This window comes from Ptiloglossa arizonensis, chromosome 1 (genome assembly GCF_051014685.1).
Source record: "Ptiloglossa arizonensis isolate GNS036 chromosome 1, iyPtiAriz1_principal, whole genome shotgun sequence".
Lineage (NCBI taxonomy): Eukaryota > Metazoa > Arthropoda > Insecta > Hymenoptera > Colletidae > Ptiloglossa > Ptiloglossa arizonensis.
Window position 1 is genome coordinate 25,561,157 of NC_135048.1, and position 27,789 is coordinate 25,588,945.

General features: G+C 41.0%; 1 protein-coding gene across 2 annotated transcripts; it reads left to right on the forward strand.

Moving 5' to 3' along the window:
* LOC143144330 (uncharacterized) lies at positions 1-26,353 on the forward strand. Of its 2 annotated transcripts, XM_076306634.1 has the most exons (7): positions 1-530; positions 8,109-8,407; positions 14,201-14,462; positions 19,550-19,832; positions 21,486-21,674; positions 23,334-23,452; positions 24,248-26,353. In XM_076306634.1, the coding sequence occupies exons 2-7, from the start codon at positions 8,342-8,344 to the stop codon at positions 25,699-25,701; spliced, it is 2,373 nt and encodes a 790-aa protein (XP_076162749.1). In that variant the 5' UTR covers positions 1-530; positions 8,109-8,341; the 3' UTR covers positions 25,702-26,353. The 2 variants fall into 2 exon arrangements, with proteins under 2 accessions (XP_076162749.1, XP_076162759.1); XM_076306644.1 differs by lacking the exon at positions 8,109-8,407 and having other exon boundaries at positions 2-530.
* Positions 26,354-27,789: the final 1,436 nt, after the last annotated feature.

Here is a 27,789-nt window from a genome sequence, read left to right on the forward strand (position 1 = left end):
CGACGACGACGACGACGTCGTCCGCGCGTCGGGGCGTCAGCGCGCGGCCAAGCCGGCTCGGCGCCAAAATCAGCTCGCCAGTCGCGCTTTCCGGTCGGGTGTTTTATAAATACTGCAGACACTCGAAGAGTGCAGCGAACACGGGAGTCGCTGTAAAATCACAAATCCCGACGGGCATAGTTACGGCCCCGTTTGCAACGATCGCGAGCAGACGCGACAAGCCACGAAATCCAACGGGGGCCGCGCGATCCACTACGCGCGCCGCGACATCCTCGCGATCGAGATCGCTAGACCGGAGCTTCGGTTCGTCCAAGTGTCGCGTAAACGGCCGGCTGGTGTGACATTACGTGGATTAATCGTGGCCCGGGTTGCCGAGCAAATTCTCCGAACCCCCCGCCAGGCCCTCGAGCCACTGGTGCGCGAGTGAGTGAACGAAAGTTCGAGGTGACTCTCGGGAACTGTAATCCACCTTCAGGGGAGTGATAACAAGCGAACGTTCCACGATGTTGTGATAACGATAAGGAGATACAGTACGTGTTACGTTCTTTTATTTTTTTTTCTTTTTCTTTTTCCATTCAGTGCACTGATACATTTTTCTTTCTTTCTTTTGTTTTCATTCTTCTCTCGTTTCACACCTTCGAATTTATGTAACGGAATTTCTTTCCAATCGTGCAATCGCCACCACCGTGGCATAATTTCGTTTCACGGACAGCTTTCGAGGTATTTTCGTATCGAGCGTTGCGGGTGAATTGTACGCGACGGTCGATCGGTACTTTGATCTTTTATTATCGCGTTTGCACGATCCCGCAAATTCGAATAGCGTTGCACGGAATTGGGTCGATTTACTGGCCCGGTGTACACTACGGTAAATATTTTGCAACGCGTATTTAACGCGGATGAGTAACCCAAATTTTCGTCCGACGAAGGTGTTCCGTGTTCCGGGGAAACGTTACGGGAACTATCGGAAATCGGTAAACGATCGTGGATCGTGTTCGACGATCGATTTCGGTGCAGTTGATTCTGTTGATTCTTTTTTTTTTATTGGCGATTCTAACGGGCAGCAATTCCGCGTAAATAAACTCTTGGCAATTAATGTTTCGTTCGAGGTATATAGTAGAAAATAGTGTTCCAAGTCGAGTGAATTACGAAAATGGTTTCAATGGTTTTTCGTTCCGTTCGAAAGAGTCGCGGTGATTTTATCGAAGATCGAATTTACCAGTTGCATCACGCGGAAGTTGTTCGCCGTTCCACGAATTTATATTGTAGCTGAATTATGTACTAGGAAATAGTTTTTCAAGTCGAGTAAATTACCAAAAGAAATCATCAATGGTTCTCCTTTGTTCAATGTAAGAAAGTTTCGTCTATTTTATCGCAGATCTGATTTATCGCTCGTTGCATCGCGTAGAAATTATTCGTTATTGTGCAAATTATATTTTTTGTAAAAATACGTGGTAAGAAATTATCTTTCGAGTCGAGTAAATTACGAAAAAAATTATCAATGGTATTCTGTTCAATGTAAGAAATTTTCTTTAATTTTATCGCAGATCTGATTTACTGGAAATTGCATCGTTGCATCGTGTAGAGATTGTTCCTCATTGTGCAAATTATATTTTCTGTAAAATACGCGGTAAGAAATTATCTTTCGAGTCGAGTCAATTATGAAAAAAAATCATTAATGATGTTCTTCTGTTTAATGTAAGAAATTGCTTTCATTTTATCACAGATCTGATTTACTGGAAATTGCATCGTTGCATCGCGTAGAGATTGTTCTTCATTATGCAAGTTATATTTCCTTTAAAATACGCGGTAAGAAATAATTTTTCGAGTCGAGCAAATTACGAAAAAAAATCATTAATGATATTCTTCTGTTCAACGTAAGAAAATTTCTTGAATTTTATCACAGATCTGATTTACTGGAAATTGCATCGTTGCATCGCGTAGAGATTCTTCCTCATTATGCAAGTTACATTTCCTTTAAAATACGCTATAAGAAATAGTCTTTAGAGTATTTAATCTTTAGTCTTTAGAGTAAATTACGAAAAAAAATTATCAATGATGTTCTTCTGTTCAACCTAAGAAAATTTCTTTAATTTTATCACACATCTGATTTACTGGAAATTGCATCGTTGCATCGCGTAAAGATTCTTCGTCATTGTGCAAATTATATTTCCTTTCAAATACGCTATAAGAAATAGTCTTTAGAGTATTTAGTCTTTAGAGTAAATTACGAAAAAATATTATCAATAATGTTCTTCTGTTCAACGCAACAAAATTTCTTTAATTTTATCACAGATCTAATTTACTGGAAACTGCATCGTTGCATCGCGTAAAGATTCTTCCTCATTGTGCAAGTTATATTCCCTTCAAAATACACGTTAAAAAATAGTCTTTCGAATCGAGTGAATTACGAAAAAATTACCAATAATTTTCTTTCGTTTATCCTGAAAAGAATTCTTTAATATTATCGGGGATCTAACATACAACGTTCGACGATGTGCGAATTATATTGCCACAGCTGTTTAAAATAATCGGGTTCGCAGCAAATGTTAGAGAAAGGCGTCGAATCCACGGGTGAATATGCGAACGATATAGTAAGTGTAATTTGGCGAATGAAGAGGTTCGTCTGTGCCGACCGAGATTTGCGGCGTTTCGTTGTCCAACTTGCGCAACAATTATCGCGGATCGAAAATACGAGCTTAAGCGCTATACAGAAGAAACAGCATCTGTCGAGGAATTACATAGAAACAACTTATTTAGAGCAATAACGTACAACCACGAATTATAGCCCAGAATCTGTGACGCTATTTTTGTCCACGGCACGTGTACTCCAGAATAACACGGATCCTTTCATAATACCCGCAGCAACGCTATACTTACGCGTTGCTCCTATTAAATATTCAATGTTGCCGATTACATTTATTTCTTACACCTGACGCTGTACATTCTAACACAGACTGCGCCTTGTGTTACCATAAATGGTAACTTTCAAATACGCGATCAATACTGAATCAAACGGAGTGTCTTTTCTCATATTTTTATCTATTTCACATTTTGTTGTACTTTAACTGGCTCTATTTTTCTCTCATAAGTTTCCACTATAACATTTCATATAGTCTAAAATATTAGAACCAGGAATTTTAAATATTTAATCGATAGTGAGATCGATGTTTAAATAGAGTGTCTCTTTTTAAATTTTCTATATCTCCCTATATTAACACTATTTTCTATTCTTAACATCTAATCAAGTATAAAATACTGAAACTCACAACATTTCATATAGTCTAAAATATTTGAACCAGGAATTTTAAATATTTAATCGATAGTGAGATCGACGTTTAAATAGAGTGTCTCTTTTTAAATTTTCTATATCTCCCTATATTTACACTATTTTCTATTCTTAACATCTAATCAAGTATAAAATACTGAAACCAGAAATATCCGAAAATATTCAATTAATACCGTATTAATATCAATAGAATGCAATTTTTCTCATATTTTTATCCGTGTCTTATTCTTCGTGCCACATTACATTAATACTATTTTTCTCTCGTAATTTTTCTCTCATAATTTTTCTCTCATAATTTTTCTCTTCCAACTTTCGATACATTCTAAAATATCAGAAGAAGAAAAAAAGAAACTTAAAATATCCGTTCGATACTTTGAAATTTTCCAAAAGTTTCCACCATTTCCTCTCCACCTTACATTCAAACTACATCTACCATACTAAACCACGTTCGTCCACCTAGTCTCTACCTCTAATAAGTTCCCAACCGTTAGAAGTAATCACGAGACAGGAAACCGTTTAAACATCCAATCGGGTATCCGGTTACTTTGGTCAAACGGATCGCGTACCCTCGCATTTTCCACAATTTTCACATGCCTCGACGCCTTAATGTATTAGCGCTATTTTTCTCCGGCATACTCGGACCATTCCCGGTCTCATCCCCGTGCTCGCATGAATGTTTCATGCCCCTCGACGCTTCGGTATCGCGGAACCGCGTTTTCTCCATCGGAAGTAGCTGAACATCAAACGGCGGGGCGATTCTTTTCACCCAGGCCCCGGCAAACGCGATACACGTTCGAAGTATCTTTTTCCTTCGAGTCGAAGTAGCACCACACACCCTCTCCCTCCACCCTTCTCTGCCCCTACCACACACACATACGTACACACGTACGTAGACACATACGTACATACACGTAGGTACACCTCTTCGCTCCTCGTTCCCCGCGGGCAAGGGATCATTCACAGAACGTTTTTCTCTTCATTCATGAATGCCCCCGCGCCACTTTTGGAGCGCCTACGAGCTTTGTGTAACTCCGTGAAAACGCGTCGTTAGCCTTGCACGAGCACAAAGGGCGCATTATCTAAAACTTGCGCTTTCGCTTTGCGGAACGGTGAGCGCCCGAGCGGCCGGGCACGCGGGCGAGGGCGCGGGCGCGGGCGAGGGCGCGGGCGCGGGCGAGGGCACGGCCTCGGGCGCGGGCGCGGGCGCGGGCACGGGTGATCGCGGTTCAAGTGGCTTTCGGCAAACTTGAACCGCCATTGGTGCTTTGGTATTTCCGCGAATACTCGACCGCTTGGGTGTACACTTGTTATTGTAAATACGAACGGGTGCAATGATTCCGTTAAAATTCTAATTCTGCCCAAACGAAAGAAACGAAAGAAATTTGTCAATTCTACACAGATTTCCGGTGTTTTGGCTATCCCGCGAATACTCGACCGCTTGGGTGTACACTTGTCATTGTAAATACGAACGCGTGCAATGATTCTATTAAAATTCTAATTCTGCCCAAACGAAAGAAACGAAAGAAATTTGTCAATTCTACACAGATTTCCGGTGTTTTGGCGATCCCGGGAATACTCGACCGCTTGGGTGTACACTTGTTATTGTAAATACGAACGCGTGCAACGATTCCGTTAAAATTATAATTCTGCCCGCGCACGAACGAAACGAAAGAAATTTGTCAATTCTGCACAGACTTCCGGTGTGATCAGGGGAAATTTTCGTCACGGAATCGTGTTTTTGGCAAGCGAGCGCGACTCGGTGCGATATCTCGCGCTTCGAGACCGGTGGGGGTTAAATTTTAGGTAATTTCGGTTGTTTTTATTTTCTTGTTTAGTGTCATCGAGTGAGTCTTCTCCTGGACACATTGTGTACGTAATTTTGATATTATTTATGTACACCTTCGATTCAAATGCGTTACATTTTCTTTGAAAAGTTTTTTTTTCTTTTTATACGAAGATTGACATTTTTCGAGGTGAGAATGAATTTTGTGTTTTCTTCGGAGGGTTTGGCAGATAATTTGGGTGGTTTTTATTTTCTTGTTTAGTGTCATCGAGTGAGTCTTCTCGTGGATACATTGTGTACGTAATTTTGATATTATTTATGTACATCTTTGATTCAAATGCGTTACATTTTCTTTGAGAAGCTTTTTCTTCTTTTTATACGAAGATTGACATTTTTCGAGGTGAGAATGAATTTTGTCTTTTCTTCGAAGGGTTCGAGAAAGTTTCCCTGGTGTTCAATTTTCGAGGTTCGAATATCGTTTAATATAGTCTGAAAACGATTAAACGAATTTAACGTCCAATTCGTCGAGCAAAGATTAATATAGTATTGATAATTAATAGTGATCAATGTATTAAATAATATACACACTCGGCAGAGATTACGACGTATCGTTACGGTAGTTTAGAAATTTTTGTAATTTTTTCTTTCGCTCGATTGAAAGTTTTTTTAGATAAGAATGAATTTATATATTCTGCCTAGCGTTCAAGAAAGTTCTTTGGGTGTTCAATTTTCAAGGTTCGAATATCGTATAACATGTGTGTGGTGCAAAGACAATTAAATGAATATAATCGTTCTGAAAACTAATATACTAAAAATAAATAGAGTCTACAATGATAATGTAGTTTATCCACACGATAATTTGAGAATTTTGTAATTTTTTCTTTCACTCGATTGAAAGTTTTTTAGATAAGAATGAATTTATATTTTCTTCCTAGCGTTCAAGAAATTTCTTTGGGTGTTCAATTTTCAAGGTTCGAGTATCGTTTAACACGTGTATAATGCAAAGACGATTAAATGAATATAATCATTCTGAAAACTAATATACTAAAAATAAATAGAATCTACCATAACAATGTAGTTTATCCATACGATAATTTGGGAATTTTGTAATTTCTTCTTTCGTTCGATCGACATTTTTCGAATTGCGTACGAATTAATCTTCCCTTCGTAGCGTTTAAGGATGTTCTCGTGGTGCTTAATTATCGTGGTTCGAATATTGTTTAATGGGTGTGTACTGTGAAAACGATTAAGCGTATTTAACGGTTCCGTGAAGCGAAGTTTAATACACACGCTCGATAGAGCCTTCGTCGTGTTTATTATCCGCGTAATCGTCTGCGGACGTTTTAATTCTCGATCTCGAGAACTTTCAATGTTAATTAGCAAAAGGTCTCGCGACTGCATTTCAATCCCGATGATCTCATGTTTCCAGTGAAAAAATTAATGTTACATTCGATTTGATATTCCAACTAGATTTCCACGAACTTTGCGCTACTTATGCGCTTTAACGAACGCTATGATTACTAATTTTATTATCGCCATCGAACCGTGTATGGACTGTCTGACCCGACTCTTGCACGGAATAGCAATTGCCAATAGAGAAATTACCAGTTAGGGTGTTGCTCGATCGTTGGAATGCGTTTGCAACGATATTGAAATATTATATTTTCCAAATGCATTATTTATAACCGTACGCGTTCTTTATTTACGGTTACACCACGGGCTCCTAAATTCGAACATACCGATCCTACGACCAGATAGCATTTCTTCGATAGGTCTTTCGCTTATTATCGATTTAATAATTCTATTTGCATAGAATTATGGTCAGGGATTCGATTTCAATTTAGACTTCAACCCCTTGGGGGATGAATTTTGTTCGAGCAAGAAAAAACATTCGTCGGGTAGAAAATGTAACAAGGATTCGAAAATAAATGATAATCAACTAATTTCTTATTTTTATTCCTATGAATTTTTAACAATCGGCATTATGCGAGGCAATAATGGAATTAGGACGTTGTAAATGTCCTCGTCGAGTAAGTAAATAGTCCATACCGATTAAATAATCTCAAAGATAGTCCATATCGAGTAAATTAACACTTAGATATAATAATCTTTCTAAATATATTATTTATTTCTCTGAATTTACGTTAATTGTCCTTTAAGAATCATTTCTTCAATTACGCTTTAGGTATTCGATAAAAGTGAAAAAAAAACGATTAAGAAAGAATCGTTACGCATCCTAGATGACAACCAAGGCTTTGAAAGTAATAATCATTTTCCTTTATACGCTCTTTTAAAAATGCAAAATTAAATTCCATCGAGTCAAATTTTCACAAATCTAATAATTTCCCTAAGCCTTAAGTATTCGATAAAAGTTAAAAAACGATCCAGAAAGAATCATTACGTCCCAATTATTTCAATTATTTTCCTTTACGCGCTCTTTTAACAACGCAAAATTAAATTCCAATCGAGTCAAATCTCCACAATCGAACATTGCTTCGATTACATCACAAATATTCGACAAAATATATCATACTTAAATAAAAGACGATTCGAGAAGAATCACCATGCCCCAATTATTTCCTATTTACGCGCTTTTTTAACAACGCAAAATTAAATTCCAATCGAGTCAAATTTCCGCAATCTAATAATTTCCCTAATCACGCCTTAAGTATTCGACAAAAGTTAAAAAACGATCGAGAAAGAATCATTACGTCCCAATTATTTCAATTATTTTCCTTTACGCGCTCGTTTAACAACGCAAAATAAAATTCCAATCGAGTCAAATCTCCACGATCGAACATTGCTTCGATTACATCTCAAATATTCGACGAAAGTTAAAAAACGATTCGAAAAGAATCACCATGCCCTAATTATTTCCCTTTACATCTCAAATATTCGACGAAATATATTATACTTAAATAAAAAACGATTCGAGAAGAATGCCCCGCCATGCCCCAATTATTTCCTATTTACGCGCTCATTTCAACAACTCTCCGCAGCACGGAATTCAATCGGGCCGATTCGTTGGAATTTTTCTAGAAACGAGCCAGAGCGTCCGGGACACCGGAATTTTTCGGGGAAGATTCGATGCACCGGCTGTGATCGCTGCGACCACGCGGAACCAACCGAACGACATCGACGAGCGCTCACCGCGAAATGACAGAATGTGAGCCCCGCGATCTCTGCGTCAACCACACCGTATTGTCGAGCGTGTCCCCGAGTTTTGGCTTCCATTCGAGCACGCGGCCCACGGCCGACGTCCGTCCGTCAGAATGAGCTTAACGAAGAAGGCCATCGGCGGCTCCATTCACAGGATACGAGAGTTCGAGCTCGAGAAGGTAACTCGATTGCGGGGCCGTGACTTCACCGCGCGCGTCACGATCACCCCCTTTTTTCTCTCGTTACGCGTCGATCGTTCGACGCCTCCTCGGCCGATTGCGCGTAATACAATTTTTCGCTCGGCCTGATCGAACGAAATTGTTGGCCCGACCGAGCGTGCCACGAAACCATCCAACGTGAACACGATACGATTACTCTGTTTACCTATGAAACGAAAGTAGACTTTTTTTTTCCTTTTTTCATTCTTCGAGGGATCATTTCGTTCCGATAAGTTCTTAAAGGGAATAGATTGTTAATTATGGAAAACGAAAGATCGATTCGAAGGGAATGGTTTCTATTTTGTTGAAAATTCTGTGAAGCTTCGTAATTAATATTCGAGGATTTGTTTCTGTTATAATTAAGCTATATTATTAGGTTTGTTCGGGAAGTTATTTTCCAAAATGAAGAATATATAATTGAAGAAAATGTTTATACATTATAAAAAAAATCGTGTTTCATTTTCACCGAAGAAACGAAACTACTTTCCAAACAACCTAATAATTCAGTTATATTAGATACTTGGATTTACATTTTACCCTAGGTAGATTTCTATGGTGTTCAATGCTTGAAATAATAAATACTAGTAATTCTACTCACAGTATTAAGAAGAGAAAATTTACAATTGGGTTTCACGATACAATCCTACGTACCTTTGTTACTATTTTCTGGTAAAAATCGCGTTATCGAGCAACAATTTGGAATTAATGCGCATCGATATCCCGAGCTTATATTTACACAGTGGTCTCGTGTCGACAGCTTTCCAAGAAACATATTTTCGCAAGGAAAGATCGTTTGTTCGTAAAATTTTGTAAATATTTTTCACGCGCTCTCAATTCCATCGTAAGTTCCGTTCTTTTTCTTTTTCACGAATACCGCGACCACGATTTCAAGTTTTCGCGAATTATTTCGCAAGGATTTCACGAGTTCGTGGTTCGATTCGCTTTAACAAACATAAATGCAAGATTTTAAGATTCTAAATGGATGGAATATTTGTTCAGTACCTTGGACTTCATAGTTCTGGAAGATGATAATCGTAATATTGGTCAAGGGTGGGTATTTTGGACACAGATTACACACAGAAGCTTTTGAAAGGTTTAACCGTAAGGAGCTAAGTTGTGGAAGCTTTAATAAACATAAATGAAAGATTTTAGGATTCTAAATGGATGGAATAGTTTTTCAGTACCTTGGACTTCATAGTTCTGGAAGATGATAATCGTAATATTGGTCAAGGGTGGGTATTTTGGACATAGCTTTCATCCAGAAGCTTCTGAAAGGTTTAACTATGAGGAGCTAACTTGTGGAAGCTTTAACAAACAAAACTTAAGGATTTCGGGATTCTTAATGAATGGAATATTTTTTTAATACCTTGGACTTCATAGTTCTGGAAGATGATAATCGTAATATTGGTCAAGGGTGGGTATTTTGGACATAGCTTACATCCAGAAGCTTTTGAAAAGTTTAACCGTAAGGAGCTAAGTTGTGGAAGCTTTAATAAACATAAATGAAAGATTTTAGGATTCTAAATGGATGGAATAGTTTTTCAGTACCTTGGACTTCATAGTTCTGGAAGATGATAATCGTAATATTGGTCAAGGGTGGGTATTTTGGACATAGCTTACATCCAGAAGCTTCTGAAAGGTTTAACTATGAGGAGCTAACTTGTGGAAGCTTTAACGAACAAAACTTAAGGATTTTGGGATTCTTAATGAATGGAATATCTTTCAGTACCTTGGACTTCATAGTTCTGGAAGATGATAATCGTAATATTGGTCAAGGGTGGGTATTTTGGACATAGCTTTCATCCAGAAGCTTCTGAAAGGTTTAACTATGAGGAGCTAACTTGTGGAAGCTTTAACGAACAAAACTTAAGGATTTTGGGATTCTTAATGAATGGAATATCTTTCAGTACCTTGGACTTTATAGTTCTGGAAGATGATAATCGTAATATTGGTCAAAGGTGGGTATTTTGGACATAGCTTACATCCAGAAGCTTTTGAAAGGTTTAACTATGAGGAGGTTAAACATCGAATTCGAGGCAAGTGTGGTCGATTTATCGTTGAAAAAATTGTAACGTTCCCGATCGCGTTACGATCGTGGATCGTTATATTATTCGTGGAGAGACGGTTGACAGGCCGCAGCCGAGTTTCCAGCCACGAATCGTCGAGATCCCGAAATAGTGGTCGCGCGTGCAACATTTACATCGAAACCGAGCAACGGGCAATCTCCTCCCTGGCACTAAACCAACTTTCGCTCGATGCCCACTTTATGACGATGCGCGACGCGGCGATTGTAACCTTTAACACTTCGACAAGTTGTACACGAGGAGCGGTTTGCGGTCGTCGGTGTAACGAAGCAACGTCTGGTCCGCGTGTTGCCATTGTTCTCGAGGGCGGGCAGTAAATTTCTCCCCTTTCCGCTCCCGAGAGTCTACAGTCTTTCGAAAATTGGGAACATCGCGTCACCAGGTGCGTGGGTTAGGTACGAGTCGTGTCTCCGATTCGGTTCTCTCGTTTGGGAAACAAACGAGAGAACTCGATGGAAGGAACACGACGATTCTCGATACGAGCGTTGAAAATGTGAGAAGTTATTGTATTTTTAGTATCACCGGAGAATTAGTTCGTTATTTGGATCCTATTGCGTTACTGTTGCTGTTAAATATTGAATAGGAATAATTTGAAGAAGCATGTTCGATGTACTGTAGTTTTAAGGAGTGTCTCTGCTTGTCTCTATTGTACGTGTCTCTGGGAAAAAGAGTATTGTAGGATGTGGATGCGGAGATCTCTTCCTTGACTTTTCATGGAACGCGTTCAATCGACATCGAGATGCTAAACATGTACTTTATTCGTTCAGAATTCTACAATCTTTCAGGTTTGTTCGATAAAGGTTCCATAATTTAACTCCTCATAGTTAAACCTTTTAAAAGCTTCTGGGTGTAAGTTGTGTCAAAAATACCCACCCTTGATCAATATTACGATTATCATCTTCCAGAACTATAAAGTCCAAGGTACTAAAAAAATATTTCATTCATTAAGAATCCTAAAGTCCTTCAGTTTTGTTCGTTAAAGCTTCCACAACTTAGCTCCTCATAGTTAAACCTTTCAGAAGCTTTTGGGTGTAATCTGTGTCAAAAATACCCACCTTCCACCAACATCACAATTGGTGGACCATCATCTTCCAGGACTATGAAGTTCAAGTTACTAAAAAACTAATCCATCCATTTAGAATCCCAAAATCCTTCAGTTTTGTACGTTAAAGCTTCCACAACTTAGCTCCTCATAGTTAAACCTTTCAGAAGCTTCTGGGTGTAATCTGTGTCCAAAATACCCACCTTCATTCAACATCACGGTTATCATCTTCCAGAATTATGAAGTCCAAGGTACTGAAAGATATTCCATTCATTAAGAATCCCAAAATCCTTAAGTTTTGTTTGTTAAAGCTTCCACAAGTTAGCTCCTCATAGTTAAACCTTTCAGAAGCTTCTGGATGTAAGCTATGTCCAAAATACCCACCCTTGACCAATATTACGATTATCATCTTCCAAAACTATGAAGTCCAAGGTACTGAACAAATATTTCATCCATTTAGAATCCCAAAGTCCTCAAATTTTCACCGCTAAAGCTTCCACAACTTAGCTCCCCACAGTTGGACAGTGATTATCTCCTCGGAAGCATCCAGATGCAAGCTCTGTCCATCTCCAAACAACCTACCTCTCGCCAACATCACAGTTACCATCTTCGTAGCTCGTGGAACCTAAGATCAACATCGAGCCAGCTTCGGACAGTTCCAATTCAAGTCGGACACCAATTTCTCCACAACCGATAACCTTTCCCTGTCCCCGAGATTCCCAGAAAACGTCCGCGAGACGCTTCCCATCCGATAACCACCGAAACAGATTTCATCGTCCCGTAATCCGCAGTCGCGTCGCGTCGCGTCTCGACGATCAAACATGCCCCTCCCCCCTCCCGTTCCCCATCGACGACTCCTTCAAACCGCACAACCCAACGTTCCGAGTACGGGTTGCGTTTGCAGCACCACGCGCTAAATTATACATCGAATCCGCGAATCGGGACCGACTTCTGTATACCGTCCCGTCCAGGTGGACGGAAAAAAAAAGAGAAAAAAAAAATGGTAAAAAAAAACGAAAAAAAAATCCTCAAACCTCCGCGAACGCGGCGCGCTTCCGAGGGCACCGCCACCCTCGTGCAAATCATCCGTGGCTCGCGTAATCCGCGTCGATCTCGCGCCGCGGTGTTCGAAACGCGCCCGACAAACAGAACGTATCCGCGCGCCTAATTAAAAATAGATGGCCGCGTCGGATCGCGGCCGTGCGCCGCGTTGTTCCGCGCGTCGTCCGCGCGGACGTCTCGAGCGAGCGAATCGGAAGGGGCACGCGTCCCTCTACCCAACCACTCCCCCCTCTACCCTCCCCCCACCCTCCTTTGGCGCCGTGTTACGAGAAGGACGAGACAACACGGAACGGTGCAGTTGTTTGTCGAAGTTTGATTAAAATTCGAACAATCGAGTCGAATATCAACATTGTGAGTATTGACATTATCGAGGTCACGGTAGGGGAAAAAGAGGTGCGCTCACGGGACGGGATCTCCGGAAATTTGATCGATACTTCAACAATTTATCAACGTTGTAAATACGGAGATTGTCGAGGATGTAACAATGCAGAGGTGAAGGGGGGAGTGTTGTAAAGGTCTCTCGAATTTTGAACAGAATTGAAACCATGGATTCATGGATTTATTGCGTATCAACATTGTGAATATTCACGTTAACGGGTAATGTCGAGGGAGGTGGTTAGTATTGTACGATGGCGATGGCGCACCATGGAAGGGATCTCCTGAAATTTGATTAAAATTCGAACAATCGATTTATCAACATTGTGAGCAGAGAGATTGTCGGAACCGTGCCAAGGTGGAGACAGAAGGGACACTGTTATGTAAGGGCGACAACGCAGTGTGGGATCTTCTGATATTTGCTCGAGATTCGAACAATCGATTTATTAACCACGCGAATACGGAGATTGTCGGGGCGGTGATATTGCAGGCGTCGTGTTACAAAGACGACGACGACGTACAGTGAATTTGGTCAATATTCAAACCATCGATTTATCAACATTGTGAATATGGAGATTATCAGGACCTTGACAAGGCACGATCAAATGGGTACCGTGTTATAGGGGCGATGACGAGCTGTGGAGGGGGTCTCTTGAAATGTGGGCGAAATTGGGACGATCGATTTATCAACATTGTAAATATGGGAATTATGGGGGCTGTGACAAGCCGGGATAAGATGTACACCTGGGACACGGTGTTACAAGGGCACTTAATGACCTTTAAATGTAAACAAAATTGAATTTACTTTATAACTCTTTTGAATGAATTTGTAGCTACTTAAAAATTACTCGAAGGAAGATGAAAATTGCATCTGAACAACCATCCTAGTGTAATTCATTTTACCAAATTTCGTTTCTCAAACCATAGGAATCTACGTTTAAAAAAATTAAATAAAAAACTCGTTTTGTTTCCAAAGCTGTTTGGAAACAACTCCTTGAATTCCTCGTAATAATATAAACTGGTTTGTTGGCGGTCGTTTATTTTTGACGATCGCTAATTGGACCTCGAATATTTGATTTTATAGTCGGTCGTGATCGTGTTTGTTTAAAAAATATTACTATCGCTCGTTGGATACTTCCAGCTTCGTTGCCACGATCTTCCTGTTTGAATCGTGTCTTTTTTCACGAACAGGTGAATTTGATCGACGAGTTCGACATCCTGCAAATCGTCGGTGAAGGATGGTTCGGGAAAATCCTGCTGACAGAGCACCGCAGCACCCAGACAGAGATGGTGCTGAAGGCGCTACCGAAGGCGTATACTGGCATCTCGGACTTCTTCCGCGAGTTCCATTACGGGCTGCACCTGGCAGCGCACAGGAACATCATCACCACCTACGACGTGGCCTTCGAGACCGCAGGTTTCTACGTCTTCAGCCAGGAATACGCTCCACTCGGTGAGAAATACTAGTAGAGGAGAGAATGAGTATCGATCGATATTTGCATAGATATTCACCGATGAGCGTAGAAAATTCACGGGCATTGGAACAGTATCTTCTTTGGAATCGGGACTAATTATCGAATTTTTGTGTACTTGGATATGGTGGAAATTGATTCAAAATTCGAACAATCGATTTCGAATCGAAATTCGAATAAGGTTTCGTATATTCGGCGAGTATAACTCGAGTTTCGATCTTGACTATTTGAATACTTTAGGAATACTCGACCGTTTAAATATTATTCGATTACCTTATGTATACTCGACCATTCGAATACCTTACGAATATACGATTGTTTAAATATTATTCGATTGCCTTATGTATACTCGACTATTCGAATATCTTACGAATACTCGACCATTTTAATATTATTCAAATATCAGCGGAATGTTCAACCATTCGAATATTAGTGGAATACTCAACCATTCGAATATTAGTCGAATACTCAACCATTCAAATATTAGACGAATACTCAACCACTCGAATATTAGTGGAATATCCAACCATTCGAATATTATTCGAATATTAGTGGAATACTCAACCATTCGAATATTAGTCGAATACTCGACCATTGGAATATTAGTGGAATACTCAACCATTCGAATATTAGTCGAATACTCGACCATTGGAATATTAGTGGAATACTCAACCATTCGAATATTATTCGAATATTAATGGAATACTCAACTATTCGAATATTAGTGGAATACTCAACCATTCGAATATTAGTCGAATACTCGACCATTTGAGTATTAGTGGAATACTCAACCATTCGAATATTATTCGAATATTGGTGGAATACTCAACCATTCGAATATTATTCAAATATTAATGGAATATTCAACCATTTGAATATTATTCGAATAGTAATAGAATACTCAACCATTCGAATATTATTCAAATATTAATGGAATACTCAACTATTCGAATATTATTCGAATATTAGTGGAATACTCAACCATTCGAATATTACTCCAATACTCAACCATTCGAATATTATTCCAATACTCAACCATTCGAATATTACTCCAATACTCAACCATTCAAGTATTACTCCAATACTCAACCATTCGAATATTACTCCAATACTCAACCATTCGAATATTATTCGAATACTAATCGAATGCTCGAATATTCAAACATTTTCTGCACTGATCAGGTACCTGGATATTTACCTTATTCGAATAACGTGTTACGAACTACAAATCTACTTCTTCGAACGATTAGTTCAAATATTAAATTATTCGAATAGTCCTAGTTTCTTTATCCGTGAGAACAAAGTATTGACTGCTTCGAGTCTGGTTTACTCGTTTACCCGATTAACCCTATTAATGGCTGCTGACATATCTATCGACCCGCACCTTGTACGGTAAAACTATCGTGTTTCAACACTTACGAAGCATTAATGAAAGGGCAAAAAAAAATAGGTTCGAGAAGAGTTAATTCGAAACGGATAAATTTAATTTTTATTACGCACTGTCTTCTTTACAGAACACTCGAAAACAAATTTTGCGTCGCTATTAAAATTTATTCGAATATCGATAATTATCACGGAATTTTGAGAAAAAATCATTTGGCACTTAATGGATTACCAGAATTCTACTTTGCAGGAATACTATCAGTAATTTTGGAAAAACACGCTATTTGGCTGACAGTTAAAAAGTTAGGAGAACAGACAGACGCACATTGTTGCCATGATTTTATGTTCTCTGTTGCGTTGCTGTTTTTCGAGTAAAGTTTACATCGCGTTGTGTTATCATTTAACAACTTCGGTAATTACAGACTCTACGAGTACCAATTATAAGAAAAATACAGGGGGTGTTGTGGTTAACACGCAACTAGACCAGACTGTGCAATTAAAAACAGTTGGACACAGCGAAAAAAGTCACGAGACGAATTTAAATGGTTTCAAGTGCCGCGTATTCCTCTGTTATTATGTTAATTTAAAAAGGCCAGCGTCTGTCAACTTGTTCGGGAACACGCGCGGTCTCCACGCTCGAAGGTGCAAATTTAAAGTTAAAGTATCTCGGGAACTAACAGTTTCCATTTTCACAAATATCGTGGTACTTTCTTGCAGCGAGTGGAAACCGCAACGAAAAGTATGGGTTTCGACGAAACGAGAAATGCAATTGCAGTTTGCATGCACGCACGTAACTGCGTAATTGTAGCACGAGAAAACGGAGCGTTTAAATACGTCGGTGATTATGAAAGTGGCCCTAAGTCTCGATACCCTTTAATAATCGTTTTGCACATTTATCATTATCACGGTTAACGTGTCGAGAAATGAATGAAAAATTCGATTTTTTCCAATTTTTTTTCTTTTCCCCCTCCTCGATCCATTCGCACGGTCGGCGTTAATACAAACGAAAATGGATCGTTTAATGTTGCCGTTTGATTATTTTCCCAATCTCCGAACGTTTATTTATTTACGCCACATTTAGATACGGTTCGATCGTACACAAATTGGAACAAATAGCGGTGAGAACGCGCAAGGTGTTACTTATAAGCTGCAACAACCTGGCTGGTGTTACTTATATAGGTTCTAACAACTTGCAGAGTTCCCTTGACGTTAAAAGAGATAATTTGTTTCACAACCACCCAATTTCCAAGGAGCCTAACGCTGAATATAGAGGCGCGTCCGCGCGAACGGGATTGATTTAACGCGTGTCACTTTGAGTCCGGATTGCCTGCTCTAATTAAGAGGGAGCTAAAATAACACTCCGAACTTTCCCGAGTGGTTTATGCTCGGCGTTGACCCCACCAAGTTCCTTTGTTTCTGAAGAACCGCTAACACAGAAGTGTCGATAAGACGTTCGAATTTCTTTAAATGGCAATTATATGCCATTTATGCTTATAATTTCGTCGTTTTGATAATAAGCGACATCTACGTGGAAAATGTTTCACATGGATCGTTTAGAAGAAAAATGCGAATTATTGTTGTCTAGCATCCTACTCCGACGATAAGAAGTTATGTTTTAATTATTGGAAGATTTATTTATCGAATGAAAATAAATTTTGCATCGTTATTAAAATTAATTCGAATATCGATAATTGTCACGTAAATGTTGTTAGGTTATGTCAATTGACATTTACGCGGAACGGTAGCGTTTCACATGGATTGTTTAGAAGAAAAATGCGAATTATTGTTGTCTAGCATCCTACTCCGACGATAAGAAGTTATGTTTTAATTATTGGAAGATTTATTTATCGAATGAAAATAAATTTTGCATCGTTATTCAAATTAATTCGAATATCGATAATTGTCATGTAAATGTTGTTAGGTTATGTCAATTGACATTTACACGGAATGGTAACGTTTCACATGGATTGTTTAGAAGAAAAATGCGAATTATTGTTGTTTAGCATCCTACTCCGACGATAAGAAGTTATATTTTAATTATTTAAAGATCTATTTATCGAACGGAAACAAATTTTGTCTCGTTACTAAAATTAATTCGAATATCGATAATTGTCACGTAAATGTTGTTAGGTTATGTCGATCGACATTTACGCGGAACGGTAACGTTTCATATGGATTGTTTAGAAGAAAAATGCGAGTTATTGTTGTCTGGCATCCTACTCCGACGATAAGAAGTTATATTTTAATTATTTGAAGATTTATTTATCGAATGAAAATACATTTTTCATCGTTATTCAAATTAATTCGAATATTGATAATTGTCACGGAAATGTTGTTAGGTTATGTCAATTGACATTTACGCGGAACAGTAACGTTTCACATGGATTGTTTAGAAGAAAAATGCGAATTATTCTTGTTTAGCATCCTACTCCGACAATAAGAAATTATATTTTAATTATTCGAAGATCTATTTATCGAATGAAAATAAATTTTGCGTCGTTATTAAAATGAATTCGAATATCGATAATTGTCACGAATATTGTTAGGTTATGTCAGTCGCAGTCGACACGTAGCTCCAAACAAATTTACGCGTATCGCCAACCGAAGCACGATATCGATCATTCGGTAATTAACTGCCATTTGTTACTTTCATCGAAAGCGATAAGACGACGAAGTAACCTCGCATACTTTCACCGAAACATTACACTTACGTTGAATGTACGGCACCGTATAAGCCCTCTCGTAAATTCATTTTAACTCTTCAAGAAATGCGAACTTTCTTCTCTGGTTCGGTGCTCCAGATTTACCCTCTTAAACTTGACACGCGGTTAAGAATCATTCTGTGCACGCGTTCCGCGGAAACTTGTACTCAAAAGTACTAGAAAACTGTACAAACGTGATTTACAAATATTCTCACGTTGTGGAGCGGTTTGTAAATTTTTTGAAATTGCATTTTTCATAACAAAAAAAAAATAGCGCCCGAAATTTATAGATGGAACATTTTTGTATATTTAATTCAATTTCAAGCTTTACTCATTTTGATTTAATTACTTATTCATTGAATATACAAAATTATTCAAAGGAAGCCTCTAGCCAAATTAAATGCTCGTCTGGCTAATAAATAAACGATATTTATTGCATCATACACTTTACGTAATTTGAATATTAAAAATCCAATATCCTCCGTGTACAATATTCTCAAACAAAAATTTACATTCAAAATTAAACGAATAAGAAATACTTTTATTAATACGTAGAATCTCTACGATAAGATATTCGAATCGTCCATATTTTCTAACGATTAAATGATTTGCAATGACTTATTGCAATGTGTACTATGACTCAACAAATAAAAATTTAATACGCGCATAGTATATTTGAGTAAAAGCATAAATCGATTAAAACTTGAATTATGCTTAAAATATACATACATATTATATATTAATGGGACACTCCCATTAATAGGACCTCTACGATAAGATATTCGTCCATATTTTTCCACGTTAAATATTTTCTTTCGCGACCCCCTTGGATCGTAAGGCAGTTTCCCAAGGGGGAGCTCGTCCCCCACTTTGGAAACCGCTGTCATAGAGGATTACCGGTAACGAGACGAATGTTCTTATCACCCGATCGCCTCGCCCTGTCCCATTAGAATTATTTTCGTTACGCATCGTTCGATTTCCAGGAGACCTGACGTCCAACGTGACAGAGACGGGTCTCGGCGAGCTGCACGCGAAGAGGGTGGCCAGACAGCTGGCCGCAGCGGTGCATCACATTCACAGCCGCGACCTGGTGCACCGCGACATCAAGCTCGACAACATCCTCGTGTTCCGTAGCGACTTCTCACGGATCAAGTTATGCGACTTCGGCGAGACCAGGCGTGCAAACACCGTCGTGCGACGACACAACGAGTGGCTGCCGTACTCGCCGCCCGAGGTATTGCAGATCGACACTGACGAGACGTACAAGTAATTATACGATTGACCATTATCAGCCATTAACGCGTAACCGTGATCACGCCACCGAAACTCCCCCAGGTGCTCGAAACAGGGGTCGGTCTAGTTTAGCTGATATTTTAGATTTTATTTACGGGGAACTATCGGACGCATCGATCTCAAACTTTGTGCATATGTTTATCTATATTTTCCCAAGCTGTAGGATTTTTTTTTAATATTAATGAGCGATTTTGTCGAAGTAGTATGAGTACGTGAGAATTTGGGGTCGGTCTAGTTTGGATGATGATCTTTAAGATTTTATTTCCGGGGAACTATCAAACACATCGATCTCAAACTTTGTGCATATGTTTATGTATGTTTTGCCCAGCTGTAGGATTTTTTTCGAACATTAATCAACGATTTTGTTGAAGTAGTGTGAATACGCAGGAACTTGGGGTCTAGTTTGGATGATCATTTTTAAAATTTTATTTCGAGGAAACTATTGGACACATCGATCTCAAACTTTGTGCATATGTTTATCTATGTTTTCCCAAGCTGAAGGATTTTTTTTTAAAATTAATCAGCGATTTTGTTGAAGTAGTGTAAGTACGCAAGAACTTGGGGTCTAGTTTGGATGATCATTTTTAAGATTTTATTTCGAGGAAATTATTGGACATATCGATTTCAAACTTTGCGTATATATTTATTTGAGTTTTGTCAAGTTATAGGAATTTTTTCAAATGTTTACAATTTTTTTTAAGTATTGCGTGCATAGGAACTTGTGCCCACGTTTAACACGATAATTCCCACCTACGTGTTCTATTCGGGGATCGCTTTAATTTGGAGCGATTTTTGAGATTTTATTTCGCGAAAACTGTCGCGGATATCGATTTCAAACTTTACGCATGTATTTACGTACATTTGGTTGAGCTGTAAAAAAATTTTCAAGTACCAATAAACGATTTTGTTCGAGTAATACGCGTACATAGAAACTACGTCCAGATTTGGCAAGGCAGTTCTTGGCATTCTGAGCCGAAAAATCGAGAAGATTCTTATTCCGTATAAACAGGGCTATCGAACGGAAATAAATAAGAAAATTGGAAGAGCGGATAAATTGCAGCGTAATGGAGGAAAAATTCGATCCAATGTTCGAGGTCCTCTAACGTTGCCAATTTTTCGAATCCCATCTTTCGTTACGTCTTCGAGAAAATTGAACCAGCGAATAAATTACAGCGCGTTAAAAAAAAATTCGATCCGATGTTCGAGGACCCCTAACGTTGCCAATTTTTCGAACTCCATCTTTCGGTACATCAACGAGAAAATTGAACCAGCGAATAAATTACAGCGCGTTAAAAAAGAAGAAAAAAAAAAAAATTCGTCCCAGAAGTTGGAGGTCCTCTAACGTTGCCAATTCTTCGAATTCCATCGCGTTCCATTCGGTGTGTCTTCGAGATTCGCTCGCGGAAGCTATAAAAAGAGAAAAGAAAAATCGATTTCTTTTCATCTCCGAACTAGACACACCCCTCGAGCCACCGTAGCCAACAGACAGCGTTTCAGTAGGGAAAAGCACATTTGGCGGCTCGTGCCCGACAAGGGTATCGCTTAACAAACCACTCGTGCGTGCCTCAAGTACCTCGGCTATATTTCTCTCCCGCTCGACTCTACCGTTGCGTTTCACGTTTTCAGAGCTCTCACGTCGCACGACGTCTGGCAATTCGGCATTGTCCTATTTGTCTGTCTGACCGGATGCTTGCCGTGGCAGAAGGCGGCGTTGGACGACCCGCGGTACACCAGATATCAAAACTGGCACAACGCTACGCTGAACATAGCCAAGAAGCCGAAATTATTTCAGCTGATCAGCTCGCGGGCGCAGAGGTCAGTTCTCGTCGAGCGAAACGCTCGCACCGTATCATCGTGTCTCCTCGTGTCGCCTCGTGTCGCGTCGGGCGCCGGCGCGCGCCCGAATTGCGACAGACGACGAGGAGTGGGGGGTGGGGGGGAGTAGCCCACCACCGACCGTCTGGAAAATCCAGAGTTCCTACGATGGAACTGCCACCGCGAATACGGAAATACCGGTGAAAACAGCGTGAAAAGAACGAATAGAAATTGACGCTGAAAGCACGGTGCACGGTTCCACGGATGCGTACAGGGGAGGTTAATAGAAAGGGAGAGGGGGGAGTGAGTGGGTAGAGGGGACAACCATGGGAGCTTTTCACGAGCGATTCTACGCGCGAAAATAATCGAAAAGGGTTCGCGGACAATTATAGACCGCATTGTCACGGGGCGTGAAACGATGATACACGGAGAGACGCTTCCCTTTCGGGGACGGTTTAGTTTCGAAATGAGCCCGAGGACGATCACGGATACACTGTCTCTTCACCCTCGCGTTGAATAGTTTATTGTCCCAAAGAGAACGGTCTCGTTTCAAACGCATCGAGACGGTCGGTCTTTAGCGATGTAAATTAAAATGAGGGATAATTATTCGGGACGAGTTCGCTACACGGACGCGTAGAATGTGGTACGTAGGTGAGTTCGAGGGCCCCGTTCCCGCCGAAACTTCACGGATCGTCGGTTCGTCGTGCTCGGAATTAAGATTCGGGGACAGACGAATTTACATTTTTCGGGGAAACGGTTGTGTACAGGCTCGATTGTCGTTCACGCGACCGTTTCGGGTTGCAACGATCGGGTAGCTGTAGAAACGACGACACTTGGACGCGCAGTAATGCACGGTTAACTTTCGTTGTAATTTGCACGGGTTCGCTTGCACTCGGTGTCTCGAGCTCAACAAAACACGACCCGGCTGGGGAGAAAAAAAGAACGCGTCGCGTAACATTGTATGTATCGCGTCAATTGAAAGTAGTTCGATTTGCCTCGTGTTTGGACTCATTTTAATCGGAATGATCCAAAGAACATTCTATTGGATTAGATTTGATACTATTTTTTAAAAAGGTAACATGAAAATTATTGAAAGTCAAGTTTCGTATATTTCACGAGTGTTTTGTTATACTATATCTATCTCACTTTCTCTCGTTAGAACAGTTCTCTTTCTTCGTCGAGCAATGTTCAAGTTCTACGAACAATACACGTGGCTTGCCGTGTCTTAAATCTTCTTTAAGCGAACAGTGCATTACCGTGCTTGAAAGCGGGGATACCGCTCGATGGCTTCGTAGACGTTCCTCCGGGAGTGAAATTTGAAAAGACCCGAAACCCTCGAATGTCTCGAAAATATCGAATAATCGGTGGTTGCGCAATTATCCTCCTCTCGGTGCCCGATTTATCCGAGATGGAACGCGCGCGGTCCATCGAGGGTACTCGAAGCCCGTTTCAAGACGTCGAACCTACTCGAGGCGTTTCGAAACCTTCGAGACGCTCGGTGCACGTCACAAAATTATCGAAGCTGTCGATCACCAGAAGACCTTGCGAACCGTTTTACCGCTTCCCGTGGTTTCCGACCTTGACTCGCCGAGACGTCTCGAAACGAACGTAAACTCGAGAGAAACGATCTCTAACGCGTGTATCGTCGATGTTTCCCAGAATGTTCAAGCGTTTGCTGGACCCCAAGGCTGAGAAGAGGCCCGTCAGTGTCCTGGAGGCGAATAAATACCTGGAGGACAGGTGGTTGGCCAAACTCGGCGCGGAGAAGGCCATGAACGGTAACGATCGCTCGAAATTGATAAAAAATTGAGGAGAAGCTACTGTGCGTTGCTGGAAAGATGATTCACAGATCAGGGGGTCACCTGACTCTACTTAACCCCCACCTCTGACTCTCCCCCATCATCGGCTCGTTTATCTTCTCACTCTTTCGCTTTGTCTCGACGTTATCCTTCTCTCCGCCAAGTGACGCGATTGGTAGTGGCTGAGAACGTTTCGGCCAATGATAACGAAGGCCACGTGTGCGTACAGGCGTGGCCAACCCACTACGACCATCGTAGTCGCGTTCCTTTCGCTTGTCATATTTCTAGCAACTCATAGTAGGGTATAGTCGATTTTAACCAAGAAAAATAAGTTGATTGTGCAAGGAGTGGGGGAAGTAACTGGTGTATCTATCGTATCGGTGTACTAGGTATCAGGTATATTCAATTATGATATATAAGAAACATCTGCTACTTATATTGCTTCGTTCATGCAGCGTCCCCCACTCCTTGTCCATGAAAGCTTATTTTTTCGACTACGACCAATCGTAGTCGCATTTCTTCCACTTGTCATCTTTCTAGCAACTCATAGTAGGGCATAATCGATTTTACCCAAGAAAAATAAGCTGAATGTGCAAGGAGTGGGGAAGTAACTGGTGTATTTACCGTATCGATGTACTAGGTATCAGGTATATCCGATTATGATACATAAGAAACATCTGCTACTTATGTCACTTTGTTTATGCTACGTTCCCCCACTCCTTGTCCACGTGGAAGCTTATTTCTCCGACCAGGCTGATTTAAACGTTTGCCCAGGTGGCGCTGACGAGAGGGACGAACTCTGCCCGTCAATGTACAGCTTCCACAGCTCCCTGGAGGAGAAGAACCAGCTACTTCACACGCTGACCACATACGGGATCGAGACGACGGTGGACCGTGCGAAGAAGAAGGACCGCATCAGGGAATGGATCGAGGCGAGCGCGATCGTCGAGGAGAACGAGGAGGACGAGTCCGATCTGAACGAGGACATACGTTTCTACGAGGAGGAGGAGGACGAGGAACCGAACACCATGAAAGGGAGACACTTCCCGGAAACGCGACCGATCGTCAAACCGACCGAGACCAAGCGTCACAAGCACAGAACGAGCCACACCTCGGCGCGAAAGAGACACTCGGTCCGACCTACCGAGAGAAAGATACCGTTTGCACCCCAGGTGGCCGTGGAACGCGAGACCATCGCCAGATTCGCGAGTTTCCCGAACGGTGACCCCAGTTTGGCCATCACCGAGAACGCTACCAACGGTAGCCTGGTGTCCACCAACCTCGGAACACCCGTACACGAGGAAACGAGATCGATCGCGAACCGTAACGGCCAGACGGTCAATAATTCTCCGTTGAACGGTCTGGGCACACCGAGGGAGGACACGGTGGTGTTCCCGACTACCAGCACCGGTTTCAACCCTAATCTAACGCTGGAGGATGGAAACTCCGACTTAGTCCAAGATCGAGCCGTACCACCGCAACCGAGCCGTGTCGGCGTCGATCGTAGCGCACCGAGGAGTCCCCAGACCCCTGCCAGAAAGCATCGCTCCCAGACCGCCCCGTTTCCGGCGCCGACGTCCCCCGTACTGAACGGAAGCCGGCCGGACGCCGCCAAGAGGAGCCAGTCTACCGCCACGCTGCCGACCACGCAGACGGACAGGTCGGTTTTACCACCGACCGCCACGGTATTACCGATTCAAGCGAACGGCCAATCCACAGGTTCTGGTCCGCCACGGAACGAGAGGTCGGCGCCGTGGCTCGAGAATCGATCCGTGGGCCAATCAATGTCTCGAGTAGAGAATCAATCCGTCGCGATACAAAATGCGGCGGCTCGAGTGGAGAATCAATCGATGTTGCCCACGCGAAACGAGAAAACGGGACCCGGACAAACGACGAATACCCTGACGATGTCGGTGGCCTCGCATCTGGTCATGCAGAGCTTCAACGCTCTCCAGGGTTTGAATACCGATCAACCGACCACACCGAAGAACAGTCCCACCTCCACGCCGGCCAAGGGCCCGACACCGAAAACCAGTCCCACCGAGACACCGGTGAGAACGTCCACACCGGTTAGAACGTCCACACCACCGAAACCCAGAACCACCGGGCATCGTGACGAGACTCTGGGCTACGGGAAGGACCCGTTCGAGCACTATGGCATCGCGACCAGGACCGAGAGAGCCCGACGAGGGTCCTTGGAAAGCGCCAGCAGATCTGTCAGCAATTGAACAACGTTGCTCGAGATCACTTCGGACGAGATCGGAGGACGTCGTCGAACACCCGTGGAACCGTATGTACACTCGATCGACATCGTGTCTTCGTTAGGGGAGGCATTCGTCACTGGGTGGCTCGGGACTGGGGTTGCTAGAGGATTTTTTTGGAGCGTTTCGGTGCCTGGGAATTGTCACAGGTAAATCGAGGAGGAGGAGTTGAGGATTATTGGGTACCGTGTTTGGATCCTAGGACGAGAGAAGGTCGTTGTTGAGTAGCTGGAGATCGATGGCGATGCTGTGGTTGATACGGATGGTGAAAGGAGGGTATGGTGGATGCAATGTTTCACGAAGATTGTGGAGTCTGAGATCTGGCTGAAGATTGATTGGAGATGTGTTTTGGTACTGTACGATGTTTATATTTTTCCGAGGATCGGGTGATTGGAATGTGTCTTGAAGAGAGATTAAGGGTAATGTGTACATTACGAATGTTAAGTAACGTGTACAGTTGGTAGATGAAATCTTTTGCTAGGAAGACTGTGGAGACGATGTTGGATGTAGTTGATGAATTGAATATTAATTTAGAAATAATTACGATAGGATATTCGTATTGTTTGTTCGCATATTGGATGAGAACGGAGAAGAATTGATTAGAGATGGAGAATACATTGTTGAGAGTATATCGCGCACGATGTTTACTAAAGAACTGGAACTTTGGCCAAGATTTATTTATAAAGGATGGCTTCTAGCGGAACGCGATATTGAAATTATTTTTTTGCGTATCGAACGACCCGTACACCTCGAAGGGAGATCCCCCAGCGAAAGGAAATACATTAACTATGATAAATAACCAAGTACCCTTAGTAGAAAGTTGTTTAGCGAAGATTCTGAAGGGTAGTCTAGACCGTGACCAAACCACATTCATAAACTATGACTTGAACTATAATATGATATGTACCATATTTTCCGTCTCGAAGAAAAATACCTCAGTGAAGAAAAATACATCGAAGATAAATAATCACATGTCCTTAATAAAATATTGTTTAACCACGTTTCTGGAATACTAGAACCATGTCTGAAATAAATTTACAAACGTTGCCTTCATCTGCGATACATTTGCAATATTTTCCCTCGAAGAAGAATACCTCAGTGAAGAAAAATACATCGAAGATAAATAATCACGTATCCTTAGTAAAATATTGTTTAACCACGCTTCTGGAATACTAGAACCATGTCTGAAATAAATTTACAAACGATACCTTCATCTGCGATACAATATTTGCAATATTTTACCTCGAAGAAAAATACATCGAAGATAAATAATCACATGTCCTAAGTAAAATATTGTTAAACCACGTTTCTGGAATACTAGAACCATGTCTGAAATAAATTTACAAATGATGCCTTGATCTGCGAAACAAGATTTGCAATATTTTCCCTCGAAGAAGAATACCTCAGTGAAGAAAAATACATCGAAGATAAATAATCATGTATCTTTAGTAAAATATTGTTTAACCACGTTTCTGGAAAACTAGAACTATGTCTGAAATAAATTTACAAACGATACCTTGATCTGCGATACAACATTTGCAATAATTTCCCTCGAAGAAAAATACCTCAGTGAAGAAAAATACATCGAAGAAATCGCGTATCCTAAGTAAAATATTGTTTAACCACGTTTCTGGAATACTAGAACCATGTCTGAAATAAATTTACCTCGACCAATATTTTACCTCGAAGAAAAATATATCGACGATAAATAACCACGCACCCTTACTAAAATATTCTGTAGCGAAGCTTCTGGAAGACGATCTAAGAAATAAATTTACAAACAATGTTTTCGAGCGCAATACGATATTTGCAGTATTTTACGCCTCGAAGAAAAAAAAGGAAAAAAAAACAAACACAAAATAGCCCGCGACAACGAGAGACTTTGACCGAAAGCTCGTCGCTGAAAATACGTCCCTTTCGCGGAAACGCGGCGATCCTCGAGACGAATTTCACGGAGAGCATCGCGCGGTTAAAAGAGGAAAGGGAAGCAGGAGGACGCCCACGTCGTGGAAAATGCGAAGTTACGATTCAACGTTACGTAACCACGGCGAAGGA

Coding starts and splice junctions, on each gene's coding strand:
- LOC143144330 (XM_076306634.1), top strand. CDS start 8,342: ATGAGCTTAACGAAGAAGGCCATCGGCGGCTCCATTCACAGGATACGA. Junction 8,408..14,200: donor GAGAGTTCGAGCTCGAGAAG/GTAACTCGATTG, acceptor TTTCACGAACAG/GTGAATTTGATCGACGAGTT. Junction 19,833..21,485: donor GACACTGACGAGACGTACAA/GTAATTATACGA, acceptor TCACGTTTTCAG/AGCTCTCACGTCGCACGACG.